The 22,678-nt window shown below is 43.2% G+C and overlaps 2 protein-coding genes across 14 annotated transcripts in view; both read left to right on the top strand.

The window, feature by feature from the left end:
- Nucleotides 1–22,678, top strand: part of ank2a (ankyrin 2a, neuronal) — an 87,289-nt gene that overhangs the window by 59,171 nt on the left and 5,440 nt on the right. The window lies entirely within an intron of this gene.
- On the top strand, nucleotides 2–22,257 carry LOC115584134 (uncharacterized). 5 transcript variants are annotated; one of them, XR_003984488.1, is made up of 3 exons: nucleotides 2–10,956; nucleotides 13,929–19,568; nucleotides 20,814–22,257. XR_003984488.1 is itself a non-coding variant. In XM_030421591.1 (3 exons), exons 1-3 carry the CDS (start codon nucleotides 65–67, stop codon nucleotides 19,282–19,284), a joined length of 11,715 nt encoding a protein of 3,904 aa, XP_030277451.1. In that variant the 5' UTR covers nucleotides 2–64; the 3' UTR covers nucleotides 19,285–22,257. The 5 variants fall into 5 exon arrangements, 4 of the variants coding, with proteins under 4 accessions (XP_030277451.1, XP_030277445.1, XP_030277436.1 ...); XM_030421591.1 differs by having other exon boundaries at nucleotides 2–4,467; nucleotides 9,001–10,956; nucleotides 13,929–22,257; XM_030421585.1 differs by having other exon boundaries at nucleotides 2–5,445; nucleotides 9,001–10,956; nucleotides 13,929–22,257.

The raw sequence follows: 22,678 nt of genomic DNA, 5'->3' as shown, positions 1-22,678 counted from the left end.
TACGCTTCCCACCTCAAAAGAAGCAGCATTGGGGAGCCAAGCAACTCAAATTTTTAACCCCAAAATGAAAGCCAAGCAAGATTGCCACCATGTTGAAGTACATTCCATCAGGCCTCTCCAAGGGGGCAAGCAGTGCCAAGTCAAAGATGACTGCAACCAAACCTTACCTTTGATGAAGTGTGGTTGTCAAGATGAGCAAGGTCAATCACTTGAAGTTCTGAAGTTACCATCATCTATCTCTATCAGAGACTTTGGTCTGAGCCTGTCAGAATCAGACCAAGCTGAGACTGACTTCAGTAAACTTTGTGATGAGTTTAGCGATACACCACAGCTTGAAAACATGCCCTTCATTGATGATAATGGTGATGTCAAGTCAATTGACCCCATTATTCCTACAGCTAAGTACAGCATGGTGGAACCATTCAAAATTAAGACCAACAGTATGACAACTGATGACCCTGGTCACATGGCCTGTGACTCAACTGATCAGTACCTGAATCGTTGTTCTCCTCATCCAGATAGTGACTATGTCATAGTAACGGCAAAGGCGTCCTACAAATCTGACACAAACACTGCCTTTTCTAGCCTTCTCATACCTATTGCCCATTGTGCATCACAATTACCCGAGGAAAATGCAACATTACCTTTTATAGAGTACATCCCGTTCACCCCTGATTCCTTGTTGTCTGAGCACCATTGTGGCTCACCACCTGTGAATGAAAGTGGTCTTTCAGAGAATTGGACACTAAATGACCCCATACTGAGACTGTCATCCCCTGAATCTGTCATGTCAATAAGTGATTATAGGGCAATGTCACCTGACTCTCCACAGGGGGAAAAAAGGATCTTACCTGACTTTTCCTGTATATTAGATGACAGCCGGGCACTCTCTCCAAGATCTGATGCATGTAGTTCACCAGAAATTACAATTGATTTCACTGAAAATAAATTACACCCCAATCAGTCACATACACATAAATTTGAAACCCAGTTAGAAAGTTTGAAAGATTATGCAACAACTGTGAATTCACACTCACTTTGTTCTGACTCTTTTGAGTCTTGGAATAAGTATAGACCACTGTGCCCCAGCTCACAAGTACCTACATTCTGTTCAACTATTCCTGACGGTCCACAGATAAAGGGAGGCATCGGAGCATTATCACCAGTGACTTCAAATATTGAGTGTGATGACTTTTTGCAATATGTTTATCTTGATAGATCTTCATCTGACTCAGCTAGAAATATTGATGGATATGGATCATTAGATAGGGACTGCCAACCATCCTCACCAGAATCTCAGACTTCCCAGTGCAGTTTCTCATTTCTCGAACTCTTGCTCTCAGAACCAATTCGTGCCGAACTTATGAGTCAGTTTTGTGATTATTATTTACTATATTCAGGAGAAGATCCGCCCTATCCCATGCTGACATCAGCTCCATCCATGACAGGCTGCAATGAGAAAGTGGGTGAGGGTAGAGCATTCACACCAAATTTACTAGCCTCACATCTTGATCCTCCTCTCCCTGAAAAATCAGTCACATCAAGCAGTTATATTCCACCTGATATGTCAGTTTCACAGGACATCCATATGAACTGTGATTATTTGCAATATTCTGTGGATGCTCCTTTAAAATCTGTCAGGGGTATATATAGAGGAGACTGTTCAGGTAAAACAGTAAAGTCATTGCAAGTAAAGCCGCTTTCATTGGAAACCCCACAACTACAGGAGAAAAGTAGCCAATCTTTCATAGATTACTGGTTTTCTAAATTGGAACCAGAACCTTCTCAATTCACAACATCAGAAGGTCAGTCAGATATTCATTTGACAAACAACGGACAAACCACCCCACAACACAATGAAGTGCAATGCTTTGATCACAAAATTCACAAACAATTGACTGAAACTTGTCAGATGTTCAAAGAACTAACATTGCCCAAACCAGTTGTCTTTAACTTGGTTGAGAGACCAAAATACAATTTTGAGTTTCAAGGTGAAAAATTACACACAGACGACTCTTTACTTGAACGGGGTAAGAGAGCATTAAAGCCACATATGTCAAATATATTATTAGGGAAAATGGATGATGATTTAAGCCTTGACAATTCGGATGAATCAAGACAGGACTCTAATAAATCAACATTTATGTCTGACATCAGTCAGTCATCCCCAATCTCTTTGGCAACAGTTGAGCAACATTTTTTCTCTAATATCATGACATTTGGACACATGAAGAGTCAACATTGTAACTATTATTTACAGTGCTCAGAATGTAAACCACTGTCACCTCTTCCAACACTGTCAGATGTTGAGCATTACGCATGTCTTGATGAATTTATCAAGGAAAACAGACCAGATTCACTAGGCTCACAACCTTCACAGATTGAAGCTAACCACACAGGTGTTTCTGTGACTGCAGCCCTACAAGGTTCCACTGTAAATGCTCTTACATATGCAGATGTTCTGCATGGTGTTACATATGAGAAACATGCTGCTGCCATTCCCGCAGTTTCTGCATTTAAATTGGGACCTTTATGGCCTCTATCACTGACATCAGATGAGGAGTACACTCATTCCACCACAGACGATTGGATCAGCGAGTTGAGACCACAGTCACCCAAGTCACTGGCCTCTCAATGGGAACTGAGGTCCCTGTCTCCTGACTCACCTGTTCCTCAGTTCAGAACTCCACATGTGGATTACGATTTGGACTTAGCAAGAGACAGGTCGTTTACTCCAGAATCAACATTTTCAGACTGGGAGGGTACTGATTTTTGTCTTGATACCCTGTTTGATGAGAGCAGACCACAATCTCCAGAGTCAGTGTCGTCCGAATACGAACTTGGGTCACTGTCTCCTGACTCACCTGTTCCTCAATTCAGATGTCCATGTACGTGTGATGATGTGGAATTAACAAGGAACAGGTCGTTTACTCCGGAATCAACACTCTCAGACTGGGAAGGTACTGATTTATGTCTTGATGCCCTTTTTGATGAGAGCAGACCAGAGTCCCCGCAGTCAGTTTTATCAGACCTTGGACTTGATAGGTTCTTTAGTAATAGGACGTTGTCCCCAGAATCGGTGTCTTCTGATTTTGACTTTTCGCTTCTGCATGACTGGTTGGCAGATTTTAGAGCATCCTCCCCAGAATCTGTAGCATCAGTTGAGCAGCACCCCTTTTCTTCTAGCATGGCATTTGGCCAGATGATGACTCAACATTGTGATTATTATTTACAGCACTCAGAATGTAGACCAGTATCGCCTCTTTCAACACTGTCAGATGTTGAATATTACGATTTTTGTCTGGAGGAATTGTTTGATGAAAACAGACCAGATTCACCAGACTCTCTTACTTCACAGATTGAAGCTAAACACACAAGTGTATCTGCAACTGCATCCCTACGGCTTTCCAATGTAAAAGCTCTAGCATATGCAGATATTGTGCGTGGTATTACACATGAAAAACATACTTCTGTTGTTCCCGCAGTTTCAGCATTTGAAATGAAACATTTATGGCCTCTATCAATGACATCAGATGAGGAGTACACTCATTCCGACGTATACGATTGGGTCAGTGAGTTGAGACCACAGTCACCCGAGTCACTGGCCTCTCAATGGGAACTGAGGCCCCTGTCTCCTGACTCACCTGTTCCTCAGTTCAGAACTCCACATGTGGATTACGATTTGGACTTAGCAAGAGACAGGTCGTTTACTCCAGAATCAACATTTTCAGACTGGGAGGGTACTGATTTTTGTCTGGATACCCTGTTTAATGAGAGCAGACCACAATCTCCAGAGTCAGTGTCGTCCGAATACGAACTTAGGTCACTGTCTCCTGACTCACCTGTTCCTCAATTCAGATGTCCACGTATGTGTGATGATGTGGAATTAACGAAGGACAGGTCGTGTACTCCGGAATCAACACTCTCAGACTGGGAAGGTACTGATTTATGTCTGGATTTCCTTTTTGATGAGAGCAGAACAGAGTCCCCGCAGTCAGTTTTATCAGACCTTGGACTTGATAGGTTCTTTGGTAATAGGGCGTTGTCCCCAGAATCGGTGTCTTCTGATTTTGACTTTTCACTTCTGCATGAATGGTTGGCAGATTTTAGAGCATCCTCCCCACAATCTGTAGCATCAGTTGAGCAGCACCCCTTTTCTTCTAGCATGGCATTTGGCCAGATGATGACTCAACATTGTGATTATTATTTACAGCACTCAGAATGTAGACCAGTATCACCTCTTTCAACACTGTCAGATGTTGAGTATCACGAATTTTATCTGGAGGAATTGTTTGATGAAAACAGACCAGATTCACCAGACTCTCTTACTTCACAGATTGAAGCTAAATACACAAGTGTATCTGCAACTACATCCCTACCGCTTACCACCTCGAAACCTCTAACATATGCAGATATTGTGCGTGGTGTCACACATATGGAACATGAAGACAAAATGCCAATTGTTTCATCATTTGAGTTGAGACCTTTTTGGTTTTCATCAATGACATCAGATGAAGGGTACAGCCTTTCCACCATAGACGATTGGGTCAGCGAGTTGAGACCACAGTCACCCGAGTCACTGGCCTCTCAGTGGGAACTGAGGTCCCTGTCTCCTGACTCACCTGTTCCCCACTTCAGAACTCCACATGTGGGTTACGATTTGGACTTAGCAAGAGACAGGTCGTTTACTCCAGAATCAACATTTTCAGACTGGGAGGGTACTGATTTTTGTCTTGATACCCTGTTTGATGAGAGCAGACCACAATCTCCAGAGTCAGTGTCGTCCGAATACGAACTTGGGTCACTGTCTCCTGACTCACCTGTTCCTCAATTCAGATGTCCATGTACGTGTGATGATGTGGAATTAACAAGGAACAGGTCGTTTACTCCGGAATCAACACTCTCAGACTGGGAAGGTACTGATTTATGTCTTGATGCCCTTTTTGATGAGAGCAGACCAGAGTCCCCGCAGTCAGTTTTATCAGACCTTGGACTTGATAGGTTCTTTAGTAATAGGACGTTGTCCCCAGAATCGGTGTCTTCTGATTTTGACTTTTCGCTTCTGCATGACTGGTTGGCAGATTTTAGAGCATCCTCCCCAGAATCTGTAGCATCAGTTGAGCAGCACCCCTTTTCTTCTAGCATGGCATTTGGCCAGATGATGACTCAACATTGTGATTATTATTTACAGCACTCAGAATGTAGACCAGTATCGCCTCTTTCAACACTGTCAGATGTTGAGTATTACGATTTTTGTCTGGAGGAATTGTTCGATGAAAACAGACCAGATTCACCAGACTCTCTTACTTCACAGAATGAAGCTAAACACACAAGTGTATCTGCAACTGCATCCCTACTGTTTGCCACCTCGAAGCCTCTAACATATGCAGATATTGTGCGTGGCGTCACACATATGGGACATGAAGACAAAATGCCAACTGTTTCATCATTTGAGTTGAGACCTTTTTGGCTTTCCTCAATGACATCAGATGAAGAGTACAACCTTTCCACAATAGATGATTGGGTCAGCGATTTGAGACCACAGTCACCCGAGTCACTGGCCTCTCAATGGGAACTCAGGTCCCTGTCTCCTGACTCACCTGTTCCTCAGTTCAGAACTCCACATGTGGATTACGATTTGGACTTAGCAAGGGACAGGTCGTTTACTCCGGAATCAACACTCTCAGACTGGGAAGGTACTGATTTATGTCTTGATGCCCTTTTTGATGAGAGCAGACCAGAGTCCCCGCAGTCAGTTTTATCAGACCTTGGACTTGATAGGTTCTTTAGTAATAGGACGTTGTCCCCAGAATCGGTGTCTTCTGATTTTGACTTTTCGCTTCTGCATGACTGGTTGGCAGATTTTAGAGCATCCTCCCCAGAATCTGTAGCATCAGTTGAGCAGCACCCCTTTTCTTCTAGCATGGCATTTGGCCAGATGATGACTCAACATTGTGAATATTATTTACAGCACTCAGAATGTAGACCAGTATCGCCTCTTTCAACACTGTCAGATGTTGAGTATTACGATTTTTGTCTGGAGGAATTGTTCGATGAAAACAGACCAGATTCACCAGACTCTCTTACTTCACAGAATGAAGCTAAACACACAAGTGTATCTGCAACTGCATCCCTACTGTTTGCCACCTCGAAGCCTCTAACATATGCAGATATTGTGCGTGGCGTCACACATATGGGACATGAAGACAAAATGCCAACTGTTTCATCATTTGAGTTGAGACCTTTTTGGCTTTCCTCAATGACATCAGATGAAGAGTACAACCTTTCCACAATAGATGATTGGGTCAGCGATTTGAGACCACAGTCACCCGAGTCACTGGCCTCTCAATGGGAACTCAGGTCCCTGTCTCCTGACTCACCTGTTCCTCAGTTCAGAACTCCACATGTGGATTACGATTTGGATTTAGCAAGGGACAGGTCGTTTACTCCAGAATCAACACTCTCAGACTGGGAGGGTACTGATTTGTATCTGGATGCCCTTTTTGATGAGAGTAGACCAGAGTCCCCGCAGTCAGTTTTATCAGACCTTGGACTTGGTAGGTTCTTTAGTAATAGGGCATTGTCCCCAGAATCAGTGTCTTCTGATTTTGACTTTTCGCTTCTGCATGACTGGTTGGCAGATTTTAGAGCATCCTCGCCAGAATCTGTAGCATCAGTTGAGCAGCACCACTTTTTTCCTAGCATGGCATTTGGCCAGATGATGACTCAACATTGTGATTATTATTTACAGCACTCAGAATGTAGACCAGTATCGCCTCTTTCAACACTGTCAGATGTTGAATATTACGATTTTTGTCTGGAGGAATTGTTTGATGAAAACAGACCAGATTCACCAGACTCTCTTACTTCACAGATTGAAGCTAAACACACAAGTGTATCTGCAACTGCATCCCTACGGCTTTCCAATGTAAAAGCTCTAGCATATGCAGATATTGTGCGTGGTATTACACATGAAAAACATACTTCTGTTGTTCCCGCAGTTTCAGCATTTGAAATGAAACATTTATGGCCTCTATCAATGACATCAGATGAGGAGTACACTCATTCCGACGTATACGATTGGGTCAGTGAGTTGAGACCACAGTCACCCGAGTCACTGGCCTCTCAATGGGAACTGAGGCCCCTGTCTCCTGACTCACCTGTTCCTCAGTTCAGAACTCCACATGTGGATTACGATTTGGACTTAGCAAGAGACAGGTCGTTTACTCCAGAATCAACATTTTCAGACTGGGAGGGTACTGATTTTTGTCTGGATACCCTGTTTAATGAGAGCAGACCACAATCTCCAGAGTCAGTGTCGTCCGAATACGAACTTAGGTCACTGTCTCCTGACTCACCTGTTCCTCAATTCAGATGTCCACGTATGTGTGATGATGTGGAATTAACGAAGGACAGGTCGTGTACTCCGGAATCAACACTCTCAGACTGGGAAGGTACTGATTTATGTCTGGATTTCCTTTTTGATGAGAGCAGAACAGAGTCCCCGCAGTCAGTTTTATCAGACCTTGGACTTGATAGGTTCTTTGGTAATAGGGCGTTGTCCCCAGAATCGGTGTCTTCTGATTTTGACTTTTCACTTCTGCATGAATGGTTGGCAGATTTTAGAGCATCCTCCCCACAATCTGTAGCATCAGTTGAGCAGCACCCCTTTTCTTCTAGCATGGCATTTGGCCAGATGATGACTCAACATTGTGATTATTATTTACAGCACTCAGAATGTAGACCAGTATCACCTCTTTCAACACTGTCAGATGTTGAGTATCACGAATTTTATCTGGAGGAATTGTTTGATGAAAACAGACCAGATTCACCAGACTCTCTTACTTCACAGATTGAAGCTAAATACACAAGTGTATCTGCAACTACATCCCTACCGCTTACCACCTCGAAACCTCTAACATATGCAGATATTGTGCGTGGTGTCACACATATGGAACATGAAGACAAAATGCCAATTGTTTCATCATTTGAGTTGAGACCTTTTTGGTTTTCATCAATGACATCAGATGAAGGGTACAGCCTTTCCACCATAGACGATTGGGTCAGCGAGTTGAGACCACAGTCACCCGAGTCACTGGCCTCTCAGTGGGAACTGAGGTCCCTGTCTCCTGACTCACCTGTTCCCCACTTCAGAACTCCACATGTGGGTTACGATTTGGACTTAGCAAGAGACAGGTCGTTTACTCCAGAATCAACATTTTCAGACTGGGAGGGTACTGATTTTTGTCTTGATACCCTGTTTGATGAGAGCAGACCACAATCTCCAGAGTCAGTGTCGTCCGAATACGAACTTGGGTCACTGTCTCCTGACTCACCTGTTCCTCAATTCAGATGTCCATGTACGTGTGATGATGTGGAATTAACAAGGAACAGGTCATTTACTCCGGAATCAACACTCTCAGACTGGGAAGGTACTGATTTATGTCTTGATGCCCTTTTTGATGAGAGCAGACCAGAGTCCCCGCAGTCAGTTTTATCAGACCTTGGACTTGATAGGTTCTTTAGTAATAGGACGTTGTCCCCAGAATCGGTGTCTTCTGATTTTGACTTTTCGCTTCTGCATGACTGGTTGGCAGATTTTAGAGCATCCTCCCCAGAATCTGTAGCATCAGTTGAGCAGCACCCCTTTTCTTCTAGCATGGCATTTGGCCAGATGATGACTCAACATTGTGATTATTATTTACAGCACTCAGAATGTAGACCAGTATCGCCTCTTTCAACACTGTCAGATGTTGAGTATTACGATTTTTGTCTGGAGGAATTGTTCGATGAAAACAGACCAGATTCACCAGACTCTCTTACTTCACAGAATGAAGCTAAACACACAAGTGTATCTGCAACTGCATCCCTACTGTTTGCCACCTCGAAGCCTCTAACATATGCAGATATTGTGCGTGGCGTCACACATATGGGACATGAAGACCAAATGCCAATTGTTTCATCATTTGAGTTGAGACCTCTTTGGCCTTTGGCAGTGACATCATTTGAGTTGAGACCTTTTTGGCTTTCCTCAATGACATCAGATGAAGAGTACAACCTTTCCACAATAGATGATTGGGTCAGCGATTTGAGACCACAGTCACCCGAGTCACTGGCTTCTCAATGGGAACTCAGGTCCCTGTCTCCTGACTCACCTGTTCCTCAGTTCAGAACTCCACATATGGATTACGATTTGGACTTAGCAAGGGACAGGTCGTTTACTCCAGAATCAACATTTTCAGACTGGGAGGGAACTGATTTTTGTCTGGATACCCTGTTTGATGAGAGCAGACCACAATCTCCAGAGTCAGTGTTGTCTCAATACGAACTTAGATCACTGTCTCCTGACTCACCTGTTCCTCAATTTAGACATCCACGGATGTGGGATCATGTGGAATTAACAAGGAACAGGTCGTTTACTCCAGAATCAACACTCTCAGACTGGGAGGGTACTGATTTGTGTCTGGATGCCCTTTTTGATGAGAGTAGACCAGAGTCCCCGCAGTCAGTTTTATCAGACCTTGGACTTGATAGGTTCTTTAGTAATAGGGCATTGTCCCCAGAATCGGTGTCTTCTGATTTTGACTTTTCGCTTCTGCATGACTGGTTGGCAGATTTTAGAGCATCCTCGCCAGAATCTGTAGCATCAGTTGAGCAGCACCACTTTTCTCCTAGCATGGCATTTGGCCAGATGATGACTCAACATTGTGATTATTATTTACAGCACTCAGAATGTAGACCAGTATCGCCTCTTTCAACACTGTCAGATGTTGAGTATTACGATTTTTGTCTGGAGGAATTGTTTGATGAAAACAGACCAGATTCACCAGACTCTCTTACTTCACAGATTGAAGCTAAACACACAAGTGTATCTGCAACTGCATCCCTACGGCTTTCCGATGTAAACGCTCTAACATATGCAGATATTGTGCGTGGTATTACACATGAAAAACATACTGCTGTCGTTCCCGCAGTTTCAGCATTTGAATTGAAACATTTATGGCCTCTATCAATGACATCAGATGAGGAGTACACTCATTCCGACGTATACGATTGGGTCAGTGAGTTGAGACCACAGTCACCCGAGTCACTGGCCTCTCAATGGGAACTGAGGTCCCTGTCTCCTGACTCACCTGTTCCTCAGTTCAGAACTCCACATGTGGATTACGATTTGGACTTAGCAAGAGACAGGTCGTTTACTCCAGAATCAACATTTTCAGACTGGGAGGGTACTGATTTTTGTCTGGATACCCTGTTTAATGAGAGCAGACCACAATCTCCAGAGTCAGTGTCGTCCGAATACGAACTTAGGTCACTGTCTCCTGACTCACCTGTTCCTCAATTCAGATGTCCACGTATGTGTGATGATGTGGAATTAACGAAGGACAGGTCGTGTACTCCGGAATCAACACTCTCAGACTGGGAAGGTACTGATTTATGTCTGGATTTCCTTTTTGATGAGAGCAGAACAGAGTCCCTGCAGTCAGTTTTATCAGACCTTGGACTTGATAGGTTCTTTGGTAATAGGGCGTTGTCCCCAGAATCGGTGTCTTCTGATTTTGACTTTTCACTTCTGCATGAATGGTTGGCAGATTTTAGAGCATCCTCCCCAGAATCTGTAGCATCAGTTGAGCAGCACCCCTTTTCTTCTAGCATGGCTTTTGGCCAGATGATGACTCAACATTGTGATTATTATTTACAGCACTCAGAATGTAGACCAGTATCACCTCTTTCAACACTGTCAGATGTTGAGTATTACGAATTTTATCTGGAGGAATTGTTTGATGAAAACAGACCAGATTCACCAGACTCTCTTACTTCACAGATTGAAGCTAAATACACGAGTGTATCTGCAACTGCATCCCTACCGCTTACCACCTCGAAACCTCTAACATATGCAGATATTGTGCGTGGTGTCACACATATGGAACATGAAGACAAAATGCCAATTGTTTCATCATTTGAGTTGAGACCTTTTGGTTTTCATCAATGACATCAGATGAAGGGTACAGCCTTTCCACCATAGACGATTGGGTCAGCGAGTTGAGACCACAGTCACCCGAGTCACTGGCCTCTCAGTGGGAACTCAGGTCCCTGTCTCCTGACTCACCTGTTCCCCACTTCGGAACTCCACATGTGGGTTACGATTTGGACTTAGCAAGAGACAGGTCGTTTACTCCAGAATCAACATTTTCAGACTGGGAGGGAACTGATTTTTGTCTGGATACCCTGTTTGATGAGAGCAGACCACAATCTCCAGAGTCAGTGTTGTCTCAATACGAACTTAGATCACTGTCTCCTGACTCACCTGTTCCTCAATTTAGACATCCATGGATGTGGGATCATGTGGAATTAACAAGGAACAGGTCGTTTACTCCAGAATCAACACTCTCAGACTGGGAGGGTACTGATTTGTGTCTGGATGCCCTTTTTGATGAGAGTAGACCAGAGTCCCCGCAGTCAGTTTTATCAGACCTTGGACTTGATAGGTTCTTTAGTAATAGGGCATTGTCCCCAGAATCGGTGTCTTCTGATTTTGACTTTTCGCTTCTGCATGACTGGTTGGCAGATTTTAGAGCATCCTCGCCAGAATCTGTAGCATCAGTTGAGCAGCACCACTTTTCTCCTAGCATGGCATTTGGCCAGATGATGACTCAACATTGTGATTATTATTTACAGCACTCAGAATGTAGACCAGTATCGCCTCTTTCAACACTGTCAGATGTTGAGTATTACGATTTTTGTCTGGAGGAATTGTTTGATGAAAACAGACCAGATTCACCAGACTCTCTTACTTCACAGATTGAAGCTAAACACACAAGTGTATCTGCAACTGCATCCCTACGGCTTTCCGATGTAAACGCTCTAACATATGCAGATATTGTGCGTGGTATTACACATGAAAAACATACTGCTGTCGTTCCCGCAGTTTCAGCATTTGAATTGAAACATTTATGGCCTCTATCAATGACATCAGATGAGGAGTACACTCATTCCGACGTATACGATTGGGTCAGTGAGTTGAGACCACAGTCACCCGAGTCACTGGCCTCTCAATGGGAACTGAGGTCCCTGTCTCCTGACTCACCTGTTCCTCAGTTCAGAACTCCACATGTGGATTACGATTTGGACTTAGCAAGAGACAGGTCGTTTACTCCAGAATCAACATTTTCAGACTGGGAGGGTACTGATTTTTGTCTGGATACCCTGTTTAATGAGAGCAGACCACAATCTCCAGAGTCAGTGTCGTCCGAATACGAACTTAGGTCACTGTCTCCTGACTCACCTGTTCCTCAATTCAGATGTCCACGTATGTGTGATGATGTGGAATTAACGAAGGACAGGTCGTGTACTCCGGAATCAACACTCTCAGACTGGGAAGGTACTGATTTATGTCTGGATTTCCTTTTTGATGAGAGCAGAACAGAGTCCCTGCAGTCAGTTTTATCAGACCTTGGACTTGATAGGTTCTTTGGTAATAGGGCGTTGTCCCCAGAATCGGTGTCTTCTGATTTTGACTTTTCACTTCTGCATGAATGGTTGGCAGATTTTAGAGCATCCTCCCCAGAATCTGTAGCATCAGTTGAGCAGCACCCCTTTTCTTCTAGCATGGCTTTTGGCCAGATGATGACTCAACATTGTGATTATTATTTACAGCACTCAGAATGTAGACCAGTATCACCTCTTTCAACACTGTCAGATGTTGAATATTACGAATTTCATCTGGAGGAATTGTTTGATGAAAACAGACCAGATTCACCAGACTCTCTTACTTCACAGATTGAAGCTAAATACACGAGTGTATCTGCAACTGCATCCCTACCGCTTACCACCTCGAAACCTCTAACATATGCAGATATTGTGCGTGGTGTCACACATATGGAACATGAAGACAAAATGCCAATTGTTTCATCATTTGAGTTGAGACCTTTTTGGCTTTCCTCAATGACATCAGATGAAGAGTACAACCTTTCCACAATAGATGATTGGGTCAGCGATTTGAGACCACAGTCACCCGAGTCACTGGCCTCTCAGTGGGAACTCAGGTCCCTGTCTCCTGACTCACCTGTTCCCCACTTCAGAACTCCACATGTGGGTTACGATTTGGACTTAGCAAGAGACAGGTCGTTTACTCCAGAATCAACATTTTCAGACTGGGAGGGTACTGATTTTTGTCTGGATACCCTGTTTGATGAGAGCAGACCACAATCTCCAGAGTCAGTGTCGTCCGAATACGAACTTAGGTCACTGTCTCCTGACTCACCTGTTCCTCAATTCAGATGTCCATGTACGTGTGATGATGTGGAATTAACAAGGAACAGGTCGTTTACTCCGGAATCAACACTCTCAGACTGGGAAGGTACTGATTTATGTCTTGATGCCCTTTTTGATGAGAGCAGACCAGAGTCCCCGCAGTCAGTTTTATCAGACCTTGGACTTGATAGGTTCTTTAGTAATAGGACGTTGTCCCCAGAATCGGTGTCTTCTGATTTTGACTTTTCGCTTCTGCATGACTGGTTGGCAGATTTTAGAGCATCCTCCCCAGAATCTGTAGCATCAGTTGAGCAGCACCCCTTTTCTTCTAGCATGGCATTTGGCCAGATGATGAGTCAACATTGTGATTATTATTTACAGCGCACAGAATGTAGACCAGTATCACCTCTTTCAACACTGTCAGATGTTGAATATTACGAATTTTGTCTGGAGGAATTGTTCGATGAAAACAGACCAGATTCACCAGACTCTCTTACTTCACAGAATGAAGCTAAACACACAAGTGTATCTGCAACTGCATCCCTACTGTTTGCCACCTCGAAGCCTCTAACATATGCAGATATTGTGCGTGGCGTCACACATATGGGACATGAAGACCAAATGCCAATTGTTTCATCATTTGAGTTGAGACCTCTTTGGCCTTTGGCAGTGACATCATTTGAGTTGAGACCTTTTTGGCTTTCCTCAATGACATCAGATGAAGAGTACAACCTTTCCACAATAGATGATTGGGTCAGCGATTTGAGACCACAGTCACCCGAGTCACTGGCCTCTCAATGGGAACTCAGGTCCCTGTCTCCTGACTCACCTGTTCCTCAGTTCAGAACTCCACATATGGATTACGATTTGGACTTAGCAAGGGACAGGTCGTTTACTCCAGAATCAACATTTTCAGACTGGGAGGGAACTGATTTTTGTCTGGATACCCTGTTTGATGAGAGCAGACCACAATCTCCAGAGTCAGTGTTGTCTCAATACGAACTTAGATCACTGTCTCCTGACTCACCTGTTCCTCAATTTAGACATCCACGGATGTGGGATCATGTGGAATTAACAAGGAACAGGTCGTTTACTCCAGAATCAACACTCTCAGACTGGGAGGGTACTGATTTGTGTCTGGATGCCCTTTTTGATGAGAGTAGACCAGAGTCCCCGCAGTCAGTTTTATCAGACCTTGGACTTGATAGGTTCTTTAGTAATAGGGCATTGTCCCCAGAATCAGTGTCTTCTGATTTTGACTTTTCGCTTCTGCATGAATGGTTGGCAGATTTTAGAGCATCCTCGCCAGAATCTGTAGCATCAGTTGAGCAGCACCACTTTTCTCCTAGCATGGCATTTGGCCAGATGATGACTCAACATTGTGATTATTATTTACAGCACTCAGAATGTAGACCAGTATCGCCCCTTTCAACACTGTCAGATGTTGAGTATTACGATTTTTGTCTGGAGGAATTGTTTGATGAAAACAGACCAGATTCACCAGACTCTCTTACTTCACAGATTGAAGCTAAACACACAAGTGTATCCGCAACTGCATCCCTACGGCTTTCCGATGTAAACGCTCTAACATATGCAGATATTGTGCGTGGTATTACACATGAAAAACATACTGCTGTCGTTCCCGCAGTTTCAGCATTTGAATTGAAACATTTATGGCCTCTATCAATGACATCAGATGAGGAGTACACTCATTCCAACGTATACGATTGGGTCAATGAGTTGAGACCACAGTCACCCGAGTCACTGGCCTCTCAATGGGAACTGAGGTCCCTGTCTCCTGACTCACCTGTTCCTCAGTTCAGAACTCCACATGTGGATTACGATTTGGACTTAGCAAGAGACAGGTCGTTTACTCCAGAATCAACATTTTCAGACTGGGAGGGTACTGATTTTTGTCTCGATACCCTGTTTAACGAGAGCAGACCACAATCTCCAGAGTCAGTGTCGTCCGAATACGAACTAAGGTCACTGTCTCCTGACTCACCTGTTCCTCAATTCAGATGTCCACGTATGTGTGATGATGTGGAATTAACGAAGGACAGGTCGTTTACTCCGGAATCAACACTCTCAGACTGGGAAGGTACTGATTTATGTCTTGATGCCCTTTTTGATGAGAGCAGACCAGAGTCCCCGCAGTCAGTTTTATCAGACCTTGGACTTGATAGGTTCTTTAGTAATAGGGCGTTGTCCCCAGAATCGGTGTCTTCTGATTTTGACTTTTCGCTTCTGCATGACTGGTTGGCAGATTTTAGAGCATCCTCCCCAGAATCTGTAGCATCAGTTGAGCAGCACCCCTTTTCTTCTAGCATGGCATTTGGCCAGATGATGAGTCAACATTGTGATTATTATTTACAGCGCACAGAATGTAGACCAGTATCACCTCTTTCAACACTGTCAGATGTTGAATATTACAAATTTTGTCTGGAGGAATTGTTCGATGAAAACAGACCAGATTCACCAGACTCTCTTACTTCACAGAATGAAGCTAAACACACAAGTGTATCTGCAACTGCATCCCTACTGTTTGCCACCTCGAAGCCTCTAACATATGCAGATATTGTGCGTGGCGTCACACATATGGGACATGAAGACCAAATGCCAATTGTTTCATCATTTGAGTTGAGACCTCTTTGGCCTTTGGCAGTGACATCATTTGAGTTGAGACCTTTTTGGCTTTCCTCAATGACATCAGATGAAGAGTACAACCTTTCCACAATAGATGATTGGGTCAGCGATTTGAGACCACAGTCACCCGAGTCACTGGCCTCTCAATGGGAACTCAGGTCCCTGTCTCCTGACTCACCTGTTCCTCAGTTCAAAACTCCACATATGGATTACGATTTGGACTTAGCAAGGGACAGGTCGTTTACTCCAGAATCAACATTTTCAGACTGGGAGGGAATTGATTTTTGTCTGGATACCCTGTTTGATGAGAGCAGACCACAATCTCCAGAGTCAGTGTTGTCTCAATACGAACTTAGATCACTGTCTCCTGACTCACCTGTTCCTCAATTTAGACATCCACCGATGTGGGATCATGTGGAATTAACAAGGAACAGGTCGTTTACTCCAGAATCAACACTCTCAGACTGGGAGGGTACTGATTTGTGTCTGGATGCCCTTTTTGATGAGAGTAGACCAGAGTCCCTGCAGTCAGTTTTATCAGACCTTGGACTTGATAGGTTCTTTAGTAATAGGGCATTGTCCCCAGAATCAGTGTCTTCTGATTTTGACTTTTCCCTTCTGCATGAATGGTTGGCAGATTTTAGAGCATCCTCGCCAGAATCTGTAGCATCAGTTGAGCAGCACCACTTTTCTCCTAGCATGGCATTTGGCCAGATGATGACTCAACATTGTGATTATTATTTACAGCACTCAGAATGTAGACCAGTATCGCCTCTTTCAACACTGTCAGATGTTGAGTATTACGATTTTTGTCTGGAGGAATTGTTTGATGAAAACAGACCAGATTCACCAGACTCTCTTACTTCACAGATTGAAGCTAAACACACAAGTTTATCTGCAACTGCATCCCTACGGCTTTCCGATGTAAACGCTCTAACATATGCAGATATTGTGCGTGGTATTACACATGAAAAACATACTGCTGTCGTTCCCGCAGTTTCAGCATTTGAATTGAAACATTTATGGCCTCTATCAATGACATCAGATGAGGAGTACACTCATTCCAACGTATACGATTGGGTCAGTGAGTTGAGACCACAGTCACCCGAGTCACTGGCCTCTCAATGGGAACTGAGGTCCCTGTCTCCTGACTCACCTGTTCCTCAGTTCAGAACTCCACATGTGGATTACGATTTGGACTTAGCAAGAGACAGGTCGTTTACTCCAGAATCAACATTTTCAGACTGGGAGGGTACTGATTTTTGTCTGGATACCCTGTTTAATGAGAGCAGACCACAATCTCCAGAGTCAGTGTCGTCCGAATACGAACTAAGGTCACTGTCTCCTGACTCACCTGTTCCTCAATTCAGATGTCCACGTATGTGTGATGATGTGGAATTAACGAAGGACAGGTCGTGTACTCCGGAATCAACACTCTCAGACTGGGAAGGTACTGATTTATGTCTGGATTTCCTTTTTGATGAGAGCAGAACAGAGTCCCCGCAGTCAGTTTTATCAGACATTGGACTTGATAGGTTCTTTGGTAATAGGGCGTTGTCCCCAGAATCGGTGTCTTCTGATTTTGACTTTTCACTTCTGCATGAATGGTTGGCAGATTTTAGAGCATCCTCCCCACAATCTGTAGCATCAGTTGAGCAGCACCCCTTTTCTTCTAGCATGGCATTTGGCCAGATGATGACTCAACATTGTGATTATTATTTACAGCACTCAGAATGTAGACCAGTATCACCTCTTTCAACACTGTCAGATGTTGAGTATTACGATTTTTGTCTGGAGGAATTGTTTGATGAAAACAGACCAGATTCACCAGACTCTCTTACTTCCCAGATTGAAGTTAAACACACAAGTGTATCCTCAACTGCATCCCTACGGCTTTCCGATGTAAACGCTCTAACATATGCAGATATTGTGCGTGGTATTACACATGAAAAACATACTGCTGTCGTTCCCGCAGTTTCAGCATTTGAATTGAAACATTTATGGCCTCTATCAATGACATCAGATGAGGAGTACACTCATTCCGACGTATACGATTGGGTCAGTGAGTTGAGACCACAGTCACCCGAGTCACTGGCCTCTCAATGGGAACTCAGGTCCCTGTCTCCTGACTCACCTGTTCCCGACTTCCGATCTCAACATCCAAGTTACGATTTGGACTTTGCAAGGGACAGATTGTTTACTCCAGAATCAACATTTTCAGACTGGGAGGGTACAGATTTTTGTCTTGATATCCTGTTTGATGAGAGCAGACCCCAGTCTCCCGAGTCAGTGGCATCTCAATACCAATTTACGTCACTGTCTCCTGACTCACCTGCTCCTCAGTTCAGACTTCCACACTGTCTATATTCCAGTGGTGTGATCTCTGGCACATTTTCACTAGTCTGTAGAAGCGATTCTGGCATATCTAGATCCGGCACAGTTGAAACAAGATCCACAGGTCCTTCCCAGCATGAAATGCAGAGTCAATTTAATGAGACTTTTTCACCTTCAGAGTTTTGTCTAGCATCACCTGAAATATTACATTCAGATGATGGAAGTCCTTTATATTCGACCTGCTCATTCACTGACCAGAGGCCACCTTCTCCAGAATCGCTCTCCTCACTTAATGAGTTCACTGCACTTTCTCCTGACTCTGAAATTCCCCTGTTTGACTGTCAACCTTGTTATTACATGCATTTGTCAGAAAATTCATCTCTTCCACCAGACACCATAATGCCAGAGAGGGATTATAGTAATTTATGCCATGATACTTTACTTGATGAAATCAGACCAGATTCTCCTGAGTCCGTTGTGTTTGACAGTGAGTTTTGTGAGTCCATCAGCAACATGCCATTTGATGATGAGTACACACAGTCATTCCTTGACTACTGGATGTCTGAGTTAAGACCATCTACCCCTCAAATTCCTGAATCAATAGGAGATCAAGATGAAGTTTTAAACGCGCTGACATGTGGGCAAAATCTCCCAGAAGAGATAGTTACAGCAGACAACAGACTTGTATATAAAAAAGTCTCCAGGAGGTTAATGGCACACATATATGATCCAGCCTATGACAGAAAATATGTCTGTGATAAGGTTTGCAATCAAAACAAATCAGATGATTCACCAGTCAGCATGGGAGAACCAAATATCCCACCCAAACCTTGTCAGTTCGAAAACACCACGCCAGACTCCAAACCATTACAGGATTCTTCACTGTCCCACTCTACAGTCCCTGATCTTACAGTATCAGATTTACATCCTGAAATGTTGATGCCACCAAGTGGAACAATGGAGAGAGAGCCTAGAGTGCCCTCCTTAAACAATAATGACCAGTCTTTTTTTGTCAGGCCTCCTCCATGGAAAGCAAAGAACCTAGACTAGATCAGGTCAGACCGAACAATGTTATCCAGTTTTGCACTAAGTTGAGTCACTTGCCATCTTTAGAGCAAAACATTGAATGTCATCATGTTGTCTGGCTGGAGGAGGCTTTCCATGAACAAACTCAAGCAAAGAGAGGATCAGTGAAACGAAGACAACTTGTACACGAGCATAAGTGGACTGACCCTGAATCACAATTAAAGATGACACAAGCCCAAGATTCGTTTTCCAAGAACATGAAAAGAAAATCCATGAGTGAGGACAAGAGCAAAAGTTCCTTGGTGCCGGTAAGACAGCACAGGCTATTGCAAAGCAGTGAATGCAGTGTTGCTTTCAAAAGTAATGAACATGGCAGTACATAATGTGTGAATGTAGAAGAAGCTGTCACTAATAAAATTCAGATGCTTCACTGTCTTGCTGTGGCATGTTTGCATTAAAACAGAAGAAATGATATTTCGGTGAAGCACAACTAATGGAGAATACAGTGACCCAGTCATTGTGACATAAACTTTTTGTCCTGGTATGGAATGCTCTCATATGCCACATACATACAGAGCTAACCAATGGCCTTAGTGATATCATAAGACTGCCTGACTTGACTGCTTCAAGCCTAAAGAGATTAAATTGGCCTCAGTATATCTTACCTTACCTAAGATTACTATCTACTGCATTTTCAATAAGTTGCAGTTGCTTTCAGGGTCTTAACAGCCATAAAAGTCTTATCCAACCAACTTACTTGACCAAGCCAAAGGCATGTACTGTCTGTTTTTATAACAAACATAAAAAGAGATCTCAGTGATTCCATCGGTGCCACTATTGTTTTCTAACATGGCAATTCCTCAGTGGGAGCTATGTCTAAAGAAGTTTGATTGGTATTCATTTAAGTTGCAAAATTAAATGCGACAGTATAATTGCATGTCTATAGCTAGATATGGCTTCCAATTACCACCTCTTCTCCCACATTCTGTTGTCTCAATTGTCTAGGCAGGGGACACAACCCACTGGTTGAAATGATTGTGTTATAGTTAAAGTTGTGTTTCATTTCTACAGAAAATATTACAATATGCTTTCCAAACTGTTAAATTATATTTATGATACAGTATGTGACCAACACAAGAACAGACAGTAGTAATGTTTGACTGTGACAAATACTGTAATTTGATGGGTTTTGCATTTTAATGGGAAGTGCAGTGTGTTATGACACTGCAGCAACAATTTACTTGAAATTAGTGCAAAATGGCGCATGTCCACCTTCATGTTCCACCAATGCCTGATTTTGACTTAAGTTCATTTGTGCCCTGCTTTTATCATTAAAATAATAGTGTGCTGTCAGAGATGTTTTCAATGTAATATCTCTATGCAAGTGGGCTACAAATGAATTTCCTCATTGGAGATATTGCATTCATGTATAAAACCAGAGCCTGTCCTTGACAGATGCATGCTTCATTTCATCTTTTCCTTTCATGACCAAAATAAATCACAATTCATTGTTATTTATATTTTTTCCCATTCCATTGTATCATTTCTTGCAGGTCTCAAGAGCATCTTCAAAGACAAATCTTTCAGAATCTTCTAAACAAAAAAATGTTAATTTAGGACAGAGTCAGGTCTTTCCAACAGAGACAACATCCTTGGCACACGATTCAACCACACTTTCCATTGAAAAGCTAGAATTACCAGTTCCAGCTGCCTTTGACCCAAGTAAAATGCAATCTGAAATCACATTTGCCAATCAAAGCAGCTCACCTCAGGAAAAAGATGAAAAGCTGTCATTCCTGAAACAAAGTGAAAATTGTGACTTAGTTAAACCAAGCTCAGTGACCCCAGACTCACCCTGTCAAACTACTCAAGACTGTCCAGATGACCAAATCATCATATCCTCAGAGTCTGTTCCAACAACATCAGGGTCTGGGTCCCCTCAGCTGGACCAACTGCTGTCAGATCTGGAGGAGATGAAACTTAAGTTCAGACCAGAGACTCTTGACCTACCTCTGTCAGAATCCAGTGATGAAAGCCCTGAATATGATCAAAGTCCCGAGTTTGAAGACCTTTCACCTGAAGACCCTACTGAAGATATTAATACTCGAAGAGTCTGTGTATCATCTCTTATACAGCTTGCAGAAGATACGTATCATACAAATGTGTCCGTCACAGAGCCCGCACATTTCCAGACATCCATTCAAGATGAACCGGAAATAGTCTCAGTCAGTCTTGATCAAAGTCCAGAGACACATGACCCACCTCTGTCAAAATCTAGCCAAGACAATGATCAACTTCAAGATTTTGAATACCTTTCGTCTGAAGATCCTACAGAAAACATTGATACCCATAGAGTCGCTGTGTCATCCGTTATACAGCTTGCGAACAACACTACTAATGACACAAATGTAGTAGGTACAGAGCCTTCACATTTCCAGACATCAATTCAAGATGAACCTGAAAGAGTCTCAGTTAGTCATGGTCAAAGTCCAGAGACACATGACACGCTTCTGTCAGAATCTAGTGATAAAAGTCCTGAAGAAGATCAAATTCGCAAGTTTGTAGACTTTTCACCTGAAGATCTATACCCTACAGAAGATATTGATACCAAAAGAGCCAGCATGTCATCTGTTACACAGCTCACAGAAGACACTAATCACACAAATGTAACAGGCACAGTGCCTGCACATTTCCAAACATCCATTCAAGTTGAACCTGAAATAGTCTTAGACTCTGAGACAAGCCTTGGAAGCTGTCAAGACAGCAATCTATCCCCTACTGACTCGCTTTCAATTTTTGAATCGTCTGAAAGACTTTGTGAAGTGATGGAACCATCACTGAACTCAAGTTTTCCTTTGAAGGCATTTCAGTCCAGCAAATATACTGAAAATGCTACTGAAACATATCCTCCAGAGTCTTCCCATGGAGTAGCTACAAAGGGTCAGTCAGACATACCTGAGGTACATCAGGTACCAAATCTCTTTGAGGAACATTCTACAACTGACATTCTTCAAAGTAAAGAAGAACTTGAATCAGCTATATCATCTATTGACTCAAAGGGTTTGACAGAAGAAATATCCACACAGAGTACTCAGTATCAACTTCCATCTTTGAGGGAGGCACCTTCTTTTGAAGCTACTCAGAGTGAAGATATGTCTTCTCAGTCTCTTTCGGATTTGACTCCAGAGACAGTTACATCCGCAAGACATTTTAGCTTTGAGGAACTGATGCCGTACCCCTCCTCAGTGAACTTAGAGACATCCTCAGAAGAGGATAGGACAAGGGCAAGCGGACAGCATTCAGAAGAATCTCTGACTCCAGTAGACTCTGAGTGTTTTGCCTCTCAGCCCAGTTCAGTTAAAGCAGAGATGACTTCATCAACCTCTGATGAGGAGTACAGCATCCCACTTGGGTATGA

This window comes from Sparus aurata, chromosome 1, assembly GCF_900880675.1.
Source record: "Sparus aurata chromosome 1, fSpaAur1.1, whole genome shotgun sequence".
In the NCBI taxonomy this organism is placed as follows: domain Eukaryota; kingdom Metazoa; phylum Chordata; class Actinopteri; order Spariformes; family Sparidae; genus Sparus; species Sparus aurata.
This window is presented reverse-complemented; position numbering and strand designations above follow the sequence as displayed.